The following is a 17,884-nucleotide window of genomic DNA, read 5'->3' on the forward strand; positions in this document are numbered from 1 at the left end:
GGCACTTTGCTTCGTTCATCATTTCGGGGTTTTTTTCAATGCTTTGCTTTATGTGCCCCCCCCCCTCCTCCCACCCCTGTTTAAATGAAAGATTTTACGAAAGATTTCACGCTCTGCTCTCCTCCTTCTTATCCCTTCCCTCCCTCTCTCTCTCTACCCCCTCTCTTCCTACTCTATGTCTATGTTCCCCCTGTTTTCTACGTACATATTTGTAAAAAATAATTATCTCTCTCTCCCCTCCACTCTAACCGCTTGTCTTCCATCCACTCTCCCCGTCTCTCTCTCCCGTCCACTCTCCCCGTTTCTCTCTCTCTCCCCTCCCCTGCCGCTCTGTGCTCTCAACCTTCATTTGCATTCACACCACGAACTACTTCGCATCGTTGTCGGAGTGCTGATCCGGCGCGTGGTTGGTTGGTGGAGGAGGAGGAGGTGGAGGAGGAGGTGGTGGAGGTGGAGGTGTAGGAGGAGGTCGAGGGGAGACGATGGATGAGTTGGGGGATGAGAGGTTCTGGCTGGACGAGCGGTTCGCAATTTGATACGGGCGGTGGTGGCGGCGTTTCTGAAATCCGCGTGGCGCGTGCTTCAACAGCAGTCGTCATCGTATCCGAGGAGAAGGTGGTGGTGGAAGACGAATAGGAGGAGGAGGGAGGCGACGCCGTGGATGTGGCAGGGAGATTATGCGTGGTGATCGCACGCACACGCGCGCATACACACACACAGACGCGCGCACACACATACACGCGCGCCTACACACACACACACTTGTGCATACACACACACAGACGCGCACACACACACACACAGACCCACATACACACACACACAGACCCGCACACACACACGCGCGCGCCTACACACACACACTTGTGCATACACACACACAGACGCGCACACACACACACACAGACCCACATACACACACACACAGACCCGCACACACACACACGCGCGCCTACACACACACACTTGTGCATACACACACACAGACCCACATACACACACACACAGACCCGCACACACACACGCGCGCGCCTACACACACACACTTGTGCATACACACACACAGACGCGCACACACACACACACAGACGCGCACACACACAGACGCACACACACACAGACGCGTGCATACACACACAGACGCGCGCACACACACAGACGCGTGCATACACACACAGACGCGCACACACACACAGACGCGTGCATACACACACACAGACGCGCGCACACACACGCGCGCGCACACACACACACAGACCTGCACACACACACACAGACGCGCACACACACACAGACGCGCACACACACACACAGACCCGCATACACACACACACAGGCGCGCGTGCACACACACACTTGTGCATACACACACACACACGCGTGCATACACACACACAGACGCGCGCACACACACACACGCGCGCACACACACACAGACGCGCGCACACACACACAGACGCACACACAGACGCGCGTGCACACACACACACGCGTGCATACACACACAGGCGCGCACACACGCACACGCGTGCATACACACAGACGCGCGCGCGCATACACACACACAGACGCGCGCATACACACACGCGCGCATACACACACACGCGCGCGCATACACACAGACGCGCACACACACGCGCGCACACACACACATACACACGCACGCACACACACACAGACCGGCACGTCACCTAACGGATGTGGTGGTGGTGGTGATATTCTGAACCCCTGGCTCGAGGCAGCAGCAGGAGGATCAGGATCATTCATTCATGCATCCATTGCGGGTGTGCACAACGATGACATCGCCTCGTCTGCGTCCGCGTTGCGCTTGCACCGCCACGCACGCAGCTCTGCTGCAGCACGAGCAGCAACAGCAGCAGTAGCAGCAGCAGTACCAGCAGCAGTAGCAACAGCAGCAGTAGCAGCATCTTCCGGCTTCTCTCGCGATCATCATCGGATTCACAGCCGTGCAGCAGCAGCTGCTGCAGCTGTAAGAGCGCGTGCACGATCCACCATACAGCACCTGGAAGCTCATTCAGAAACAGCAGCAGCAGCAGCATCATCAGCAGCATCATCATCAGCAGCAGCAGCATCATCATCAGCAGCAGCAGCATCAGCGGCATCATCAACAACATCAGCATCATCAGCAGCATCAGCAACAGCATCATCAGCAGCATCATCATCAGCAGCAGCATCATCAGCAGCAGCAGCATCATCATCAGTGGCAGCAGCATCGGGCGGCTTGCAAGTTCATTCATCGTGCGCGGCAGTGCGCCGCGGATGTAGGGCGAAGGCGAAAGACCTCCACATCTCAGCTCCACATTTCATATCCACGTCTCAGCTCCACATCTCAGCTCCACATCTCAGCTCCACATCTCAGCTCCACGTCTCAGCTCCACATCTCAGCTCCACGTCTCAGCTCCACATCTCAGCTCCACATCTCAGCTCCACATCTCAGCTCCACGTCTCAGCTCCACATCTCAGCTCCACATCTCAGCTCCACGTCTCAGCTCCACATCTCAGCTCCACATCTCAGCTCCACATCTCAGCTCCACATCTCAGCTCCACGTCTCAGCTCCACGTCTCAGCTCCACATCTCAACTCGCTCCACATCTCAGCTCGCTCCACGTCTCAGCTCCACATCTCAGCTCCACATCTCAGCTCCACATCTCAGCTCCACGTCTCAGCTCCACATCTCAGCTCCACATCTCAGCTCCACGTCTCAGCTCCACATCTCAGCTCCACGTCTCAGCTCCACATCTCAGCTCCACATCTCAACTCGCTCCACATCTCAGCTCGCTCCACGTCTCAGCTCCACATCTCAGCTCCACATCTCAGCTCCACGTCTCAACTCGCTCCACATCTCAACTCGCTCCACATCTCAGCTCCACATCTCAGCTCCACATCTCAGCTCGCTCCACATCTCAACTCGCTCCACATCTCAGCTCGCTCCACGTCTCAGCTCCACATCTCAGCTCCACATCTCAGCTCCACATCTCAGCTCCACATCTCAACTCGCTCCACGTCTCAGCTCCACATCTCAGCTCCACATCTCAGCTCAGCTCCACATCTCAACTCGCTCCACATCTCAGCTCCACATCTCAGCTCCACATCTCAGCTCCACATCTCAACTCGCTCCACGTCTCAGCTCCACATCTCAGCTCCACATCTCAGCTCCACATCTCAGCTCCACATCTGAGCTCACTCCACATCTCAGCTCCACATCTCAGCTCCACATCTCAGCTCCACGTCTCAGCTCCACATCTCAGCTCCACATCTCAGCTCCACATCTGAGCTCACTCCACATCTCAGCTCCACATCTCAGCTCCACATCTCAGCTCCACATCTGAGCTCACTCCACATCTCAGCTCTACATCTCAGCTCCACGTCTCAGCTCCACATCTGAGCTCACTCCACATCTCAGCTCCACATCTCAGCTCCACGTCTCAGCTCCACATCTGAGCTCACTCCACATCTCAGCTCCACATCTCAGCTCCACATCTCAGCTCCACATCTCAGCTCCACATCTCAACTCGCTCCACATCTCAGCTCCACATCTCAGCTCCACATCTCAGCTCCACATCTCAGCTCAGCTCCACATCTCAGCCGGCTCCACATCTCAGCTCCACATCTCAGCTCCACATCTCAGCTCCACATCTCAGCTCCACATCTCAGCTCAGCTCCACATCTCAGCCGGCTCCACATCTCAGCTCCACATCTCAGCTCCACATCTCAGCTCCACATCTCAGCTCGCTCCACATCTCAGCTCGCTCCACATCTCAGCTCGCTCCACATCTCAGCTCCACATCTCAGCTCCACATCTCAGCTCCACATCTCAGCTCGCTCCACATCTCAGCTAGCTCCACATCTCAGCTCGCTCCACATCTCAGCTCCACATCTCAGCTCCACATCTCAGCTCCACATCTCAGCTCGCTCCACATCTCAGCTCGCTCCACATCTCAGCTCCACATCTCAGCTCCACATCTCAGCTCCACATCTCAGCTCGCTCCACATCTCAGCTAGCTCCACATCTCAGCTCGCTCCACATCTCAGCTCCACATCTCAGCTCCACATCTCAGCTCCACATCTCAGCTCGCTCCACATCTCAGCTAGCTCCACATCTCAGCTCGCTCCACATCTCAGCCGGCAGCTGCGGTGCTGAGCCCCTAGACTCGGCAGGAGCGGGTTCCGCCTCGCCCGGGCGTCACGTCTCGCTGGCATCGCGAAGCGCTCAATACGGCTCGGTGAGCACACGTGGCGGCCTGGAACACAGTAGGTCCATTTGATCATCAGCAGCAGCAACATCAGCATCAGCAGCAGCGATGGTAGTAGCAGCAATAGCAGCAGCGGTAGTAGTAGCAGCAATAGCAGCAGCAGCAACATCATCAGCAGCAGCAGCAGCGGTGGTAGTAGCAGCAATAGCAGCAGCAGCAACGGTAGTAGTAGCAGCAATAGCAGCAGCAGCAACATCAGCAGCAGCAGCGGTAGTAGTAGCAGCAATAGCAGCAATAGCAGCAGCAGCGGTAGTAGTAGCAGCAATAGCAGCAGTGGCTTCAGTAGCAGCAGCAGCAGCGTCAGCAGTGTGACAGCAGCAATAATCGCAGCATCGGCTGTATAATCATCATCATCAGCAGCGCTAGTAGCAGCAGTAGTTACAGCAGCAGCAGCAGTAGCAGCAATAGCATCATCAGCTGCTCCATAGTCATCACCGTCATCAGCTGCTCCATAGTCATCAGCAGCAGCAGCAGCATGAAGCTCATTCGTCGCGCCCGGTAGGAGGAGCGTGAGCGAGCGAGGGGGCGAGCGAGGGGGCGAGCGAGGGGGTGAGCGAGCGAGGGGGCGCGCTGTGGATGAACGATCAAAGCAGCAGCGACAGCGGCGGCGGTGGCGGTGGCAGCGACGCCGGTTGGGATATAACCACGGGCGCTCCTCAACATCTGAACGTCGCGGTGCCGGCTGCCGTCCACTTGCTTCGCCACAACCAGCAGCACCACAACCAGCACCGCCACCACTACCACAACTAGTACCACCACAACTAGTACCACCACCACAACCAGCAGCACCACAACCAGCAGCACCACCACAAACAGCACCACAACCAGCACCACCGCCACAACCAGCAGCAGCTCCACAACCAACACCGCCACAACCAGCAGCACCACAACCAGCAGCACCACCACAAACAGCACCACAACCAGCACCACCGCCACAACCACAACCAGCACCAGCACCACAACCAGCAGCACCACAACCAGCAGCACCACAACCAGCACCACCACAAACAACACCACAACCAGCACCGCCACCACCACCACAACCAGCACCAGCACCACAACCAGCAGCACCACAACCAGCAGCACCACAACCAGCACCACCACAAACAACACCACAACCAGCACCGCCACCACCACCACAACCAGCACCAGCACCACAACCAGCACCGCCACAACCAGTAGCACCACAACCAGCACCACCACAAACAACACCACAACCAACACCGCCACAACCAGCACCACCACCACAACCAACAGCACCACCACAACTAGCACCACCACCACAACCAGCACCACCACCACAACCAGCACCACCACCACAACCAGCACCACCACCACAACCAGCAGCGCCACCACAACCACCAGCACCACCACAAACCAGCAGGCCACCACAACCACCAGCCCCACCACAACCAGCACCACCACCAAAACCAGCACCACCACCACAACCAGCGCCCCACCACAACCAGCAGCGCCACCACAACCAGCACCACCACCACAACCAGCACTACCCACCCACAACTAGCACCCGCCCAACCAGCACCGCCCACCACAACCAACAGGACCCCACAACCAGCACCACCCACCCCACAACCACCACCACCACAACCAGCACCACAACCACCACCACCACCACAATCAACACCACCACAACCAGCACCACCACCACAACCAGCACCACCACCACAACTAGCACCGCCACAACCAGCACCACCACCACAACCAGCACCACCACCACAACCAGCACCACCACCACAACCACCACCACCACAACCAGCACCACCGCCACCACCACCAGGAGCAGTAACAGCGCAAGCTCGCCTCCCGAGACGCGCCAACAGGCGCACGAGCCGAGCGAACCGAGCCGAACCCGACCCGAACCCGTGCCGAACCCGAGCCGAACCCGAGCCGAGCCCGAGCCTCTCCCATTCCGCAGGAGCTCTCCGGCCTCCTCGGGAACCTGCCGATGATGCGTGCTGAGCGGCCTCGCCATGGGGCTGTGTGACCGGGGAGTCCAGACGCTCTTCACGACCGGCGGCGCATTCGCTGCCTTCGGCCTCATGAGCATCGCCGTAGGTACGGACTTTTGGCTCTACTCGCGGGGCAACTGCCGCAGCAAGGGCGGAGCCGGCGAGAACGACACCAGTGTGAAGAACGAGGAGGTGATGACCCACTCGGGGTTGTGGAGGACCTGCTGCCTTGAAGGTAACACACACAGACACACACGCACACACACAGACAGACACACATACACAGACACACGCAAACACGCACAAACACACACAGACACACACACGCACGCACGCAAACACACGCACACACAAACACACACAAACACACACACGCACACACGCACACACACACACAAACACGCACACAAACATACACACACACACACACAAACATACACACACACACAACATACACACACACACAAACATACACACACACGCACACAAACACACAAACACGCACACAAACATACACACACAAACACACAAACACGCACACAAACATACACACACACACAAACATACACACACACACAAACATACACACACACACGCACACACGCACACAAACACACACAAACACACACACAAACACACAAACACACACAAACACACACAAACACACACAAACACACACACATAACAAAACAAAGATCCCCCGTATAGCCTTAACAGACTGTCGGGGCAAGTGCTGTTATCGAGCACCTATGAAGGCCAGAACGGGACACGAGGGGTTGGGTGGCCAGCACCACGCCCGACCGCCTTTGTCTCCCTAGCGGCGATGTTTATACACCGCACCAGGTACTCATTTAAGTCTGAGTCGACCTAGGGGAGGCCCAGGACCGGTTCAGATAATCGTCACTGGTGTTTGCCGTGAGCGGGAATCGAACCCGGGTCGCCAGGTTCATAGCGCAGCGCGCTAACCGCTACACTACCGCTCCCCACACACACAAACACACACAAACACACACACACACTCACACAAACACACACACACACGCACATACACACAAAAACACACACACACAAACACACACACACAAACACACACATACACACACAAACACACACACAAACACACACAAACACACACACACAAACGCACACAAACACACACACACTCACACAAACACACGCACACACAAACACACACACACAAATACACACACAAACACACACACACACAAACACACACACACAAACACACACAAACACACACACACAAACACACACACACAAACACACACACAAACATACACACACAAACACACAGCGAACGCGAGAGCTACAATAGGGTGAGAGGTATTTACACTATGAGACATCTCCTTTACCAGTGGTAAAATATAGTAGTAGGTTTTTACCCTTTAAACTGGTACAAAACTGACACCTTTATACAAGGCATCATGTTTGCAATAACCACAACACAAGCAGTCAAAATGCAAACAAAAAGAAACAACTCTGATAATGGCAATGCCAGTGCATATCATTACCATTATCAGAGTTGTTTCTTTTTGTTAGCATTTTGACTGCTTGTGTTGTGGTTATTGCAAACATGATGCCTTGTATAAAGGTGTCAGTTTTATACCAGTTTAAAGGGTAAAACCCTACTACTATAAGGTGGGAGGCTTTTGGTTGTTGTTGTTGTTGTCTCTTCGCGATTTCTGACTAAACAATAACTGAACAAAATAAAATCACGACGTTTCGGGCGCAACAGGTGATAACGGACGCTTGTGTTGTGCCCGAAACGTCGTGATTTTATTTTATTTTCTACCTACGTGACTTTACCGAAAGAGCCAAAGAGCGTGGATTCCCGCAGTCACGAAAGCTTCGAATCAGACAAACAACAGCCAAAACAACCAAAACAAAACCACGAAGAAATTCGCCCGACGATGTTGGAACGTCGGTGCCTCGCCGAAAGCGTCACTGGACTGCCACTGTGTGAATGTCCTCGTCTCGTCGTGGGATCTTGCCCCCCTCCAAACGCGCAACCGAGCCCGGTAACTAATTGGGGGCCTCTCGTCTCACGCGACGCGACCTTTAACCAGCTGGCTGTGTGGTCGGGGTGGCTGGCGGCTTCACGACGCGTCGATTTCGTCTCCCCGGCGTTGATCGCTCACGGAAACAACGCTCCTCATTGCAAAGGTCCCCCCGGTGCCACTGGTGGGCCAATCGGTGGGCTGTACTGGTGGCCACTGGTGGGCCAATCGGTGAGCCGCATTGGTGGGCCAATGGGTGGCCTGTACTGGTGGTCCAATCGGTAGGCCAATCGGTGGGGGCCGCACTGGTGGGCCAATCGGTGGCCTGTACTGATGGGTCACTGATGGGGCCAATCGGTGGGTCGTACTGGAGGACCGCACTGATGGGTCACTGATATGCCCCCCCCCCCGACAAGACACAAATAGTGACACGACTCCCCACCACCCCACCCACCCCATCATCACCACCACCATCAACGTGGTGCTCCTGTCACAACGCCCCCCGCAGTGGTTTCAAATGGTGGTGGCGGGAGCCCTCGCTCACTCGCGCACCGATGATGATGTCTTATCGGTCAAAGTGCCCTCTCCTTGGTGAAGAACACAAATATCCTCTGGTGTCCTCACCCCCCCCCTTCCTCCGCATCGAGAAGCAAGTGCTCAGAGGTCGCAAACGGATTTTGATTCCTTACCCGTACCTGTACCCGGCCGCACCAGGGTGGCAAACGGGTACCCGATACCCGGTCGGGTACGGGTAGCCGGGTATCGGGTAGGGTACGGGTATCGGGTAGGGTACGGGTAGCCGGGTATCGGGTAGGGTCCGGGTATCTGGTATCAGGTATCGGGTAGGGTACGGGTATCGGGTAGGGTACGGGTAGCCGGGTATCGGGTAGGGTACGGGTAGCCGGGTATTGGGTAGGGTACGGGTATCGGGTAGGGTACAAGTATCGGGTATCGGGTAGGGTACGGGTAGCCGGGTATCGGGTAGGGTACGGGTATCGGGTAGGGTACGGGTAGCCGGGTATCGGGTAGGGTATGGGAAGCCGGGTATCGGGTAGGGTACGGGTATCGGGTAGGGTACGGGTATCGGGTAGGGTCCGGGTATCGGGTAGGGTACGGGTATCGGGTAGGGTACGGGTATCGGGTACCCGATTGCGACCTCTGCAAGTGCTGCTGTAGGGTTCAACTTCCTGCCCCGTCCCCTTTCTCCCCCCACCCCTTCTCTCCCCCCCCTCCCGCCGAGGCCTATATAACCTAGTGCCACGGCAGCCCTGTCGCCTACTTCAGCAGTTTTGTGCTTGCTGGGGTTGTCCCATCTGATGACGATTGCTAGTTTGCTAGTGTTGCGATCGAAACGTCGTGGTCTATTACACTGGACTTTTGCAGCTGTTTTAGACTAATTTCAGGGTGCTGATTCCAAATCTGATCTCAGATTTGCTCTATCACATCTCATTTTTATGCTATCGGCATACCCCATTTTCATTGATTTTACCCGAAATTAACTCTGTCACTTATGATTGCAAGTTGTTGCGAGTCAGCGACTGCTTTAGTGTTCAGATATGGTGCTGTATTTTTAGGATAGTGTGCTTATAATATCATTTTATGTAGATATCCACATTTATTTAATATTTTTCTTCTGCAGTTTTTGTTTAAAAATTGATATCTCAAAAACCTGATGTGATAGACAAAAACTGATGCCAGATTTAGAATCAGCACCCCAAAATCCGTTGGAATACCTTATTCCAGAAAAAGTATGTTGACCAGTGTTATTCTTCTACCCACGTGACTTTACCGAAAGAACCAAAGAGTTTGGATTCCTGCGGTCACGAAAGCTTCAAGTCGAGATTTAACAACGCGCGTCTCGAACAGCGGGTCTCTTACAACCTCGACTGCAGCCTTGCACCCCCGTCTGGTCCTCAATCGTTGTGTAGAAATTATAAAACAAAATTTACGACGTCGATAAACACGTAAGGGCTTTAACACGCGGCAGGCTTTCGCGACCAATATTATTCATAATCAACGTTTTTGGGTTTAGATCGCGTTATTTATAAATGTGTCGTAACCCTCCACCACCCGACACGGCCAATCAGTAAAAATGTGTCACGTTGACAAAAGACAAATAGTTCACTGCTTTAGCCCCCACCGGTGTGTTGAAGCCACAAGTACTCAAATTGTAAATGTTGTGGTTTCACGCTTCAACACACCGGCGGGCTAAAGCAGTGAACTATTTGTCTTTTGTCAACGTGACACTTTTTTACTGATTTGCCGTGTCGGGTGGTGGAGGGTTACGACACATTTATAAATAACGCGGCGATCTAAACCCAAAAACGTTGATTACGTAAGGGCTTCGTTGAAACAAAGTTAAGTCGCAAATGTTCATTTGGCAACGGGCGCCGTGATTTGCGTTTTGGATGATTTACTTTCTTGGACGAAGAAATGTGGCCACGTCTCGCTTGGCCCCCCACAAAGGGGCATCTCGTACCCCCCCCCCACCCCCCCAGGGAGTGTGAAATGCACCCCAGGTTCAGAAGAAGAATAACTCTAGATTTGAAGCTTTCGTGACTGCAAGGATTCATATTCTTAGGTTTGTTCGGTAAAGTCACGTAGGTAAAACATCAAAATTAATATAACATAAAATAAAAATCAAGTGATGCAGCTAATCTGGCAGTGACGGTCCCACCTGATGACGGAGACTTGTGTTGCCTCCGAAACGTCGTGATTTTTATTTTATTTTATATTAATTTTGATGTTTTACCTACGTGACTTTACCGAAAAAACCTAAGAATAAGAAGAATAACCACCACCGCTCTCAATTATTTAGCTGATGCTGCTGCTATGAATTCACACACGCCTGCGATGATGATGATGATTTGGGCCACTGCGATGGATAGCGATAGTCACACGCGCAAAAGGTCGCCTCTGAAAAAGCGGAGCTTCACTTTGCGAATAAAATAGTTGAGTTTAACACGCTGTAGTAGTAACAGGGCTTTCGCGACAAATATTATCCATAATAGAGGATTTTTTTGGGGGGGGAGGGGGGGGGGCTTGATCGAGTGAATATCAATGTTGTGTCGTTAAACCCGCCACCACGCGACCACACAGCCAATTAGTAAGGGGTTTGTCACGTAGACACAGAACGTGCCGATTAGTTACTAGGAGAGCACACACACCGGTTGTGTGTTGGAGAGTAAACCCACTACAATATTTACAATTATAGTGTGTAGTGTAGTGTGTAGTGTATAGTGTAGTATGTAGTGTAGTGTATAGTGTAGTGTATAGTGTAGTGTAGTAGTGTAGTGGATAGTGTAGTGTATAGTGTAGTGTATTTTGTAGTGTATAGTGTAGTATACTAGTTCAGCACACTCCGGTTGTGTGTTGGTGAGTAAACCCACTACAACATTTACAATTATAATGTAGTGTATAATGTAGTGTATAGTGTGGTTGTATAGTGTAGTTGTGTAGTGTATAGTGTAGTGTATAGTGTAGTGTGTAGTGTACTGTATAGTGTAGTATACTAGTTCAGTACACACACCGGTTGTGTATTAGAGAGTAAACCCACTACAACATTTACAATTATAGTGTAGTGTATAGTGTAGTGTATAGTGTAGTATACTAGTACAGTACTAACCCGTTGTGTGTTGCAGAGTAAACCCACCACAACATTCACAATTCGTTAAGTTTAAAGATTTCTCTGGCTACACCGTGATCACTTGTGTGTCAGCTAGAGGGCGACAGTGAGACTCGTCGACATCTAAATCTGAATACTGGGACTCTCCTTACGATCGCGTCAGGTCCCAGCTGTCTGTTCGTGAGTCGATTTGTTTGTAAGTCCAAGTTGATTCCTGACGATTCCGAACACGTTGTATGGCGTGTACACTAAATACGGGGAATGGTTTTAAAAGTTATATAATCTCCTGTAGATGTAGATGCCACTGGTTCTTCATGTTCTGCAGATGTAGATGCCACTGGTTCTTCACGTTCTACAAATGCAGATGACACTGGTTTTTTACGTTCTGTAGATGTAGATGCTACTGGTTCTTCGTGTTCTGCAGGTGTAGATGCCATTGGTTCTTCATGTTCTGCAGATGTAGATGCCACTGGTTCTTCACGTTCTGCAGATTAAGATGCCACTGGTTCTTCACGTTCTGCAGACGTAGATGCCACTGGTTCTTCACGTTCCGCAGATGTATATGCCACTGGTTATTCAAGTTCCACAGATGTAGATGCCACTGGTTCTTCACGTTCTACAGATGTAGATGCCACTGGTTCTTCACGTTCTACAGATGTAGATGCTACTGGTTTTTCATGTTCTGCAGATGCCACTGGTTCTTCGTGTTCTGCAGATGTAGATGCCACTGGTTCTTCGTGTTCTGCAGATGTAGATGACACTGGTTCTTCACGTTCTGCAGACGTAGATGCCACTGATTCTTTACGTTCTGCAGATGTATATGCCACTGGTTCTTCACGTCCTGCAGATGTAAATGCCACTGGTTCTTCACGTTCTGCAGATGCAGCTGCCACTGGTTCTTCACGTTCTGCAGATGTAGATGCCACTGTTTCTTCACGTTCTGCAGATGCAGCTGCCACTGGTTCTTCACGTTCTGCAGATGTAGATGCCACTGGTTCTTCACGTTCTGCAGATGTAGATGCCACTGGTTCTACACGTTCTGTAGATGTAGATGCCACAGGTTCTTCACGTTCTGCAGACGTAGATGCCACTGGTTCTTCATGTTCTGTAGATGTATATGCCACTGGTTCTTCACGTTCTGCAGATGTAAATGCCACTGGTTCTTCATATTCTGCAGATGTAGATGCCACTGGTTCTTCACGTTCTGCAGATGTAGATGCCACTGGTTCTTCACGTTCTGCAGATGTAGATGCCACTGGTTCTACACGTTCTGTAGATGTAGATGCCACAGGTTCTTCACGTTCTGCAGACGTAGATGCCACTGGTTCTTCATGTTCTGTAGATGTATATGCCACTGGTTCTTCACGTTCTGCAGATGTAAATGCCACTGGTTCTTCATATTCTGCAGATGTAGATGCCACTGGTTCTTCACGTTCTGCAGACGTAGATGCCACTGGTTCTTCACGTTCTGCAGATGTAGATGCCACTGGTTCTTCACGTTCTGCAGATGTAGATGCCACTGGTTCTTCACGTTCTGCAGATGTAGATGCCACTGGTTCTACACGTTCTGCAGATGTAAATGCCACTGGTTCTTCACGTTCTGTAGATGTAGATGCCACTGGTTCTTCACGTTCTGCAGATGTAAATGCCACTGGTTCTTCACGTTCTGTAGATGTAGATGCCACTGGTTCTTCACGTTCTGCAGATGTAGATGCCACTGGTTCTTCACGTTCTGCAGATGTAGATGCCACTGGTTCTACACGTTCTGCAGATGTAAATGCCACTGGTTCTTCACGTTCTGTAGATGTAGATGCCACTGGTTCTTCACGTTCTGCAGATGTAAATGCCACTGGTTCTTCACGTTCTGTAGATGTATATGCCACTGGTTCTTCACGTTCTGCAGATGTAAATGCCACTGGTTCTTCATATTCTGCAGATGTAGATGCCACTGGTTCTTCACGTTCTGCAGATGTAGATGCCACTGGTTCTTCACGTTCTGCAGATGTAGATGCCACTGGTTCTTCATGTTCTGTACATGTAGATGCCACCACCATCTATTGTGCAGTGTTTGAACTTATGGCTCTCGGTCCGAACAGGCAACTGGACATATGGACAGGTTTGTTCGTATCTCTGAAAGTTCGTAAGTCGAATGTTTGTAAATAGAGGAGTCCATGTACAGCCCTCTACATACTAAACTAAGCTAATACAGTATTATGTTTTTTACTTTACCAGGTAAGGTCCCACTGACATACGTAGCTCTTCTTTCAGAAGCGACCTGTCTTTCACAAATGATAGTTCAACGAAGTCGCTAATCACGTGGACAATTATAGCAGTCAAAATACAGAATGAGAATTATTATTTGTACCGGACAAATCCGATGAGCTATGAAGCTTTTTTTCACAGATGTCCAATAGATACTCTAAACGCGTGACGTTGATTCTAAATGTGGAGAGAAAAACCGGAGGACCCTAGCAAAGAAATCCACGTGACCACGTGAAGAGAGACACACAAACTCCAAATATACAGCAGGCGTCAGGGGCGGGATCAAACCCACGACCTCCTGTATACCAGGCGAGGTAGTTAACATCTCCTAGCCACCGTGATGATGATGAGAGAGAGAGACACGCAAACTCCAAATATACAGCAGCAGGCGTCAGGGTCGGGATCAAACCCACGACCTCCTGTGCACCAGGCAAGGTAGTTAACATCTACATGTCCTACGACAGCAGTCCTCCTGCTGTGTTTGTTTCACACCTGATGACGGTTGCTTGTATTGCGATCGAAACGTCGTGATCTATAATTTTTTCCACCCACGTGACTTTACCGAAAGAACCAAAGAGTATGTATTCCTGTAGTCACGAAAGCTTAAAATCAAGATATGAAAAATAAGAATATGTTTTTGCCCTTTCTGGCAAAATAAAACAGGAGTTGTGTTAAGATGTTCAAACACCAAATAAGAAACCTTTTGCAATGAATCAAGTTTCTGCGTTAACCACACACGCTACTTGTGGTGAACATGCAAACAAACATGGCTCTGATAATCGATGGCATTGTCGTTGAAACTAATTGGCCTACACCAGAGACAGCAGCCTTCTTTATGGCCTAGTCTCACGACCAGTGTCAAACCAGAGAACAGCGCCAAAAGGCGAGCGGTACAAAGACAACGCCACTATTAGAGCATTTATAGCTCGGGGTGAGCAGCTACATCACACTATTACTATTAGTTACACTATTAGTTGCACTAATAGTAATAGCAGACTATTAGTGTCATTCACACGCCTATTTACAACAAAAATGGCCGACAGAACACGTGAGGCCGCGGGAGCTGCGCTCTTCTAAATCATCGTCTCGATTGCAAACTCACTTCTCCAGAACTGGTTATTGTGTTTAGTTCGTTGGCTAAATAGCGTGCGAAAGAAGTTTAACATACATTGAAACAACTATACACTACACAGTACACTACTATATACAATACCCTATACACTACACTACTACTACTATACACTACGCTACTATACACCACACTGTACACTACACTATTATACACTACACTACTATACACGACACTACTATACACTACACTACTATACACTACACTATACACTACACTATACACTACACTACTATACACCACACTACTATACACTACACTATACAATACACTACTATACACTACACTACTATACACTACACTACTGTACACTACACTAGTATACAATACACTACTATACACTACACTACTATACACTACACTACTATACACTACACTACCATACACTACACTATTATACACTACACTACTATACACTACACTATACACTACACTATACACTACACCACTATACACTACACTACTATACACTATGCTACTATACACTACACTACTATACACTATACACTACACTATACACTACACTACTATACACTACACTATACACTACACTATACACTACACTACTATACACTACACTATACACTACACTACTATACACTATGCTACTATACACTACACTACTATACACTACACTACTATACACTAGTAGTCTGGGAGGTCTTGCCGCCGAGGGTTTTAGAGAGGGACGTTTGGTTGGTTCGATTAGGGAAGTCGAACTCGTGATGATCTTGTTAGTTAACTGTCACGTTGCCATACATAGCAGGCGTGACTAAAAAGATCTCCAAAATTATAAACAAACATAAGATCCAAGTCCGATTTAGTACAGTACATAAAATCCGTGATCTAATTCCATCTGTGAAGGATGTCATTCCTGACTTTCAATACCCTGGAGTCTATAAACTGAGATGCAGCTGTGGTGATTGTTACATTGGGGAAACGAAACGTCATGTCTCTGATCGTGTCCGCGAGCACAAGTCAGATCTGAAACACGGCAAAATTGAGTCTTCCGCCGTTGCCGATCATTGCTACAACGCTGTGGGCTCTCATGAAATTGTTTAATCCGAGACCAAGGTGCTCTGCAAACCCTCTGGCTACCATCAAAGGTTTGTACACGAAGCCATCCAGATATACAAACACAGACATAATTTCAACCGTGATGATGGGTACAAACTGAGTAATCATTGGAAAGATGTTATTAACCATGCAAAAAAGATTTAACTACACATTTTTGTACAATCTTATTTGACAGGTACTATTCTACTTTACCGAGTGTTGACATCCCCAGCGTTTAACAGTACTCTCTTTTTTTGTATTGGGATTGTCAACCAACATTGGGTAAAACAACATATTAGCATTGTCGCTCTCTTCTAGCATGTGCACCTGTTGTTCTCTTTAGCCCCCCCCCCCCCCCAATACGTTCCATTCATTGGCTACCACATTCAGATAAGCCCCTCCCCCCTCCTCCCCCCTTAACTTGTATTTAAGAACTTGTATCTTGGAATGTTTGCCTCATTTGATACAGTAAATCTGGCTGTGACTGTCTCACCTGATGACGGAGACTTGTGTTGCCTCCGAAACGTCGTGATTTATTATTTTATTTCTATTCTTACTTTAATTAATTTAAATTTTATTTTTTTACCTACGTGACTTTACCGAAAAAACCTAAGAGTAATATTAGACATTATTATAAAGAATTAATAAAAAGTCAATCCTATGTGTTAGTGAATTTTTTTATATTTTAGGCAGGAAATGAGTTTTCAAATTTCGATTTTTTTTTTTCTGGGGTGGGACCCCCAGACCCCCTGGAAGATTTGGTCCCCCCCAATGTTGACTCCATGGCTACGGCCTTGGTGTATAGTACGGTGTATAGTAGTGTAGTGTATAGTGTATAGCAGTGTAGTGTATAGTGTATTGTATAGAGTAGTAGTGTAATGTATAGTGGAGTGTATAGTAATGTAGTGTATAGTGGAGTGTATAGTAATGTAGTGTACAGTGTAGTGTATAGAGTAGTAGTGTAATGTATAGTGGAGTGTATAGTAATGTAGTGTATAGTGGAGTGTATAGTAATGTAGTGTATAGTGTAGTGTATAGAGTAGTAGTGTAATGTATAGTGGAGTGTATAGTAATGTAGTGTATAGTGTAGTGTATGTGCGTTGAACTTCTTTCGCACCGTACGTAGCCAACCGCACACCCCACACACCCCACACACACACACACCCCACACACACACACCCCACACACACACACACCCCCCCACACACACACACCCCCCCCACACACACACACCCCCACACACACACACCCCACACACACCCCCCCCACACACACACACACCCCCCCCACACACACACACACACACCCCCCCCACACACACACACACCCCCACACACACACACCCCCACACACACACACCCCACACACACACACACCCCCCACACACACACACACCCCCCACACACACACATACACCCCACACACACACAGCGAAGGCACCCGACTCGGGAAACGAACCCGTCCCCTTCTTAGCTGCCGGACCACGTGGATGTGACCACTACATTACCCCCTACCGCCTCCTCCACCCCACAAAGCTGTCCGAGTGAAGC

General features: G+C 50.0%; 1 protein-coding gene across 3 annotated transcripts in view; it reads left to right on the forward strand.

Moving 5' to 3' along the window:
- The first annotated feature begins 470 nt into the window (after positions 1 to 470).
- LOC133358706 (voltage-dependent calcium channel gamma-2 subunit-like) overlaps positions 471 to 17,884 on the forward strand; it is a 35,319-nt gene continuing 17,905 nt past the window's right edge. The window contains exons 1-2 of one of the 3 annotated variants that reach the window (XM_061577141.1): positions 471 to 684; positions 6,211 to 6,479. In XM_061577141.1, coding sequence (XP_061433125.1) covers positions 6,266 to 6,479 — 214 coding nt within the window. In that variant the 5' untranslated portion in view covers positions 471 to 684; positions 6,211 to 6,265. Of the gene's footprint in view, positions 685 to 4,003; positions 4,245 to 5,868; positions 6,480 to 17,884 lie in introns of those variants that run through there. The other 2 variants (XM_061577143.1, XM_061577144.1) reach the window with 2 other exon arrangements.

Source organism: Lethenteron reissneri, chromosome 63 (assembly GCF_015708825.2).
Source record: "Lethenteron reissneri isolate LAM-NWPU_2019-01 chromosome 63, ASM1570882v1, whole genome shotgun sequence".
In the NCBI taxonomy this organism is placed as follows: Eukaryota; Metazoa; Chordata; class Hyperoartia; order Petromyzontiformes; family Petromyzontidae; genus Lethenteron; species Lethenteron reissneri.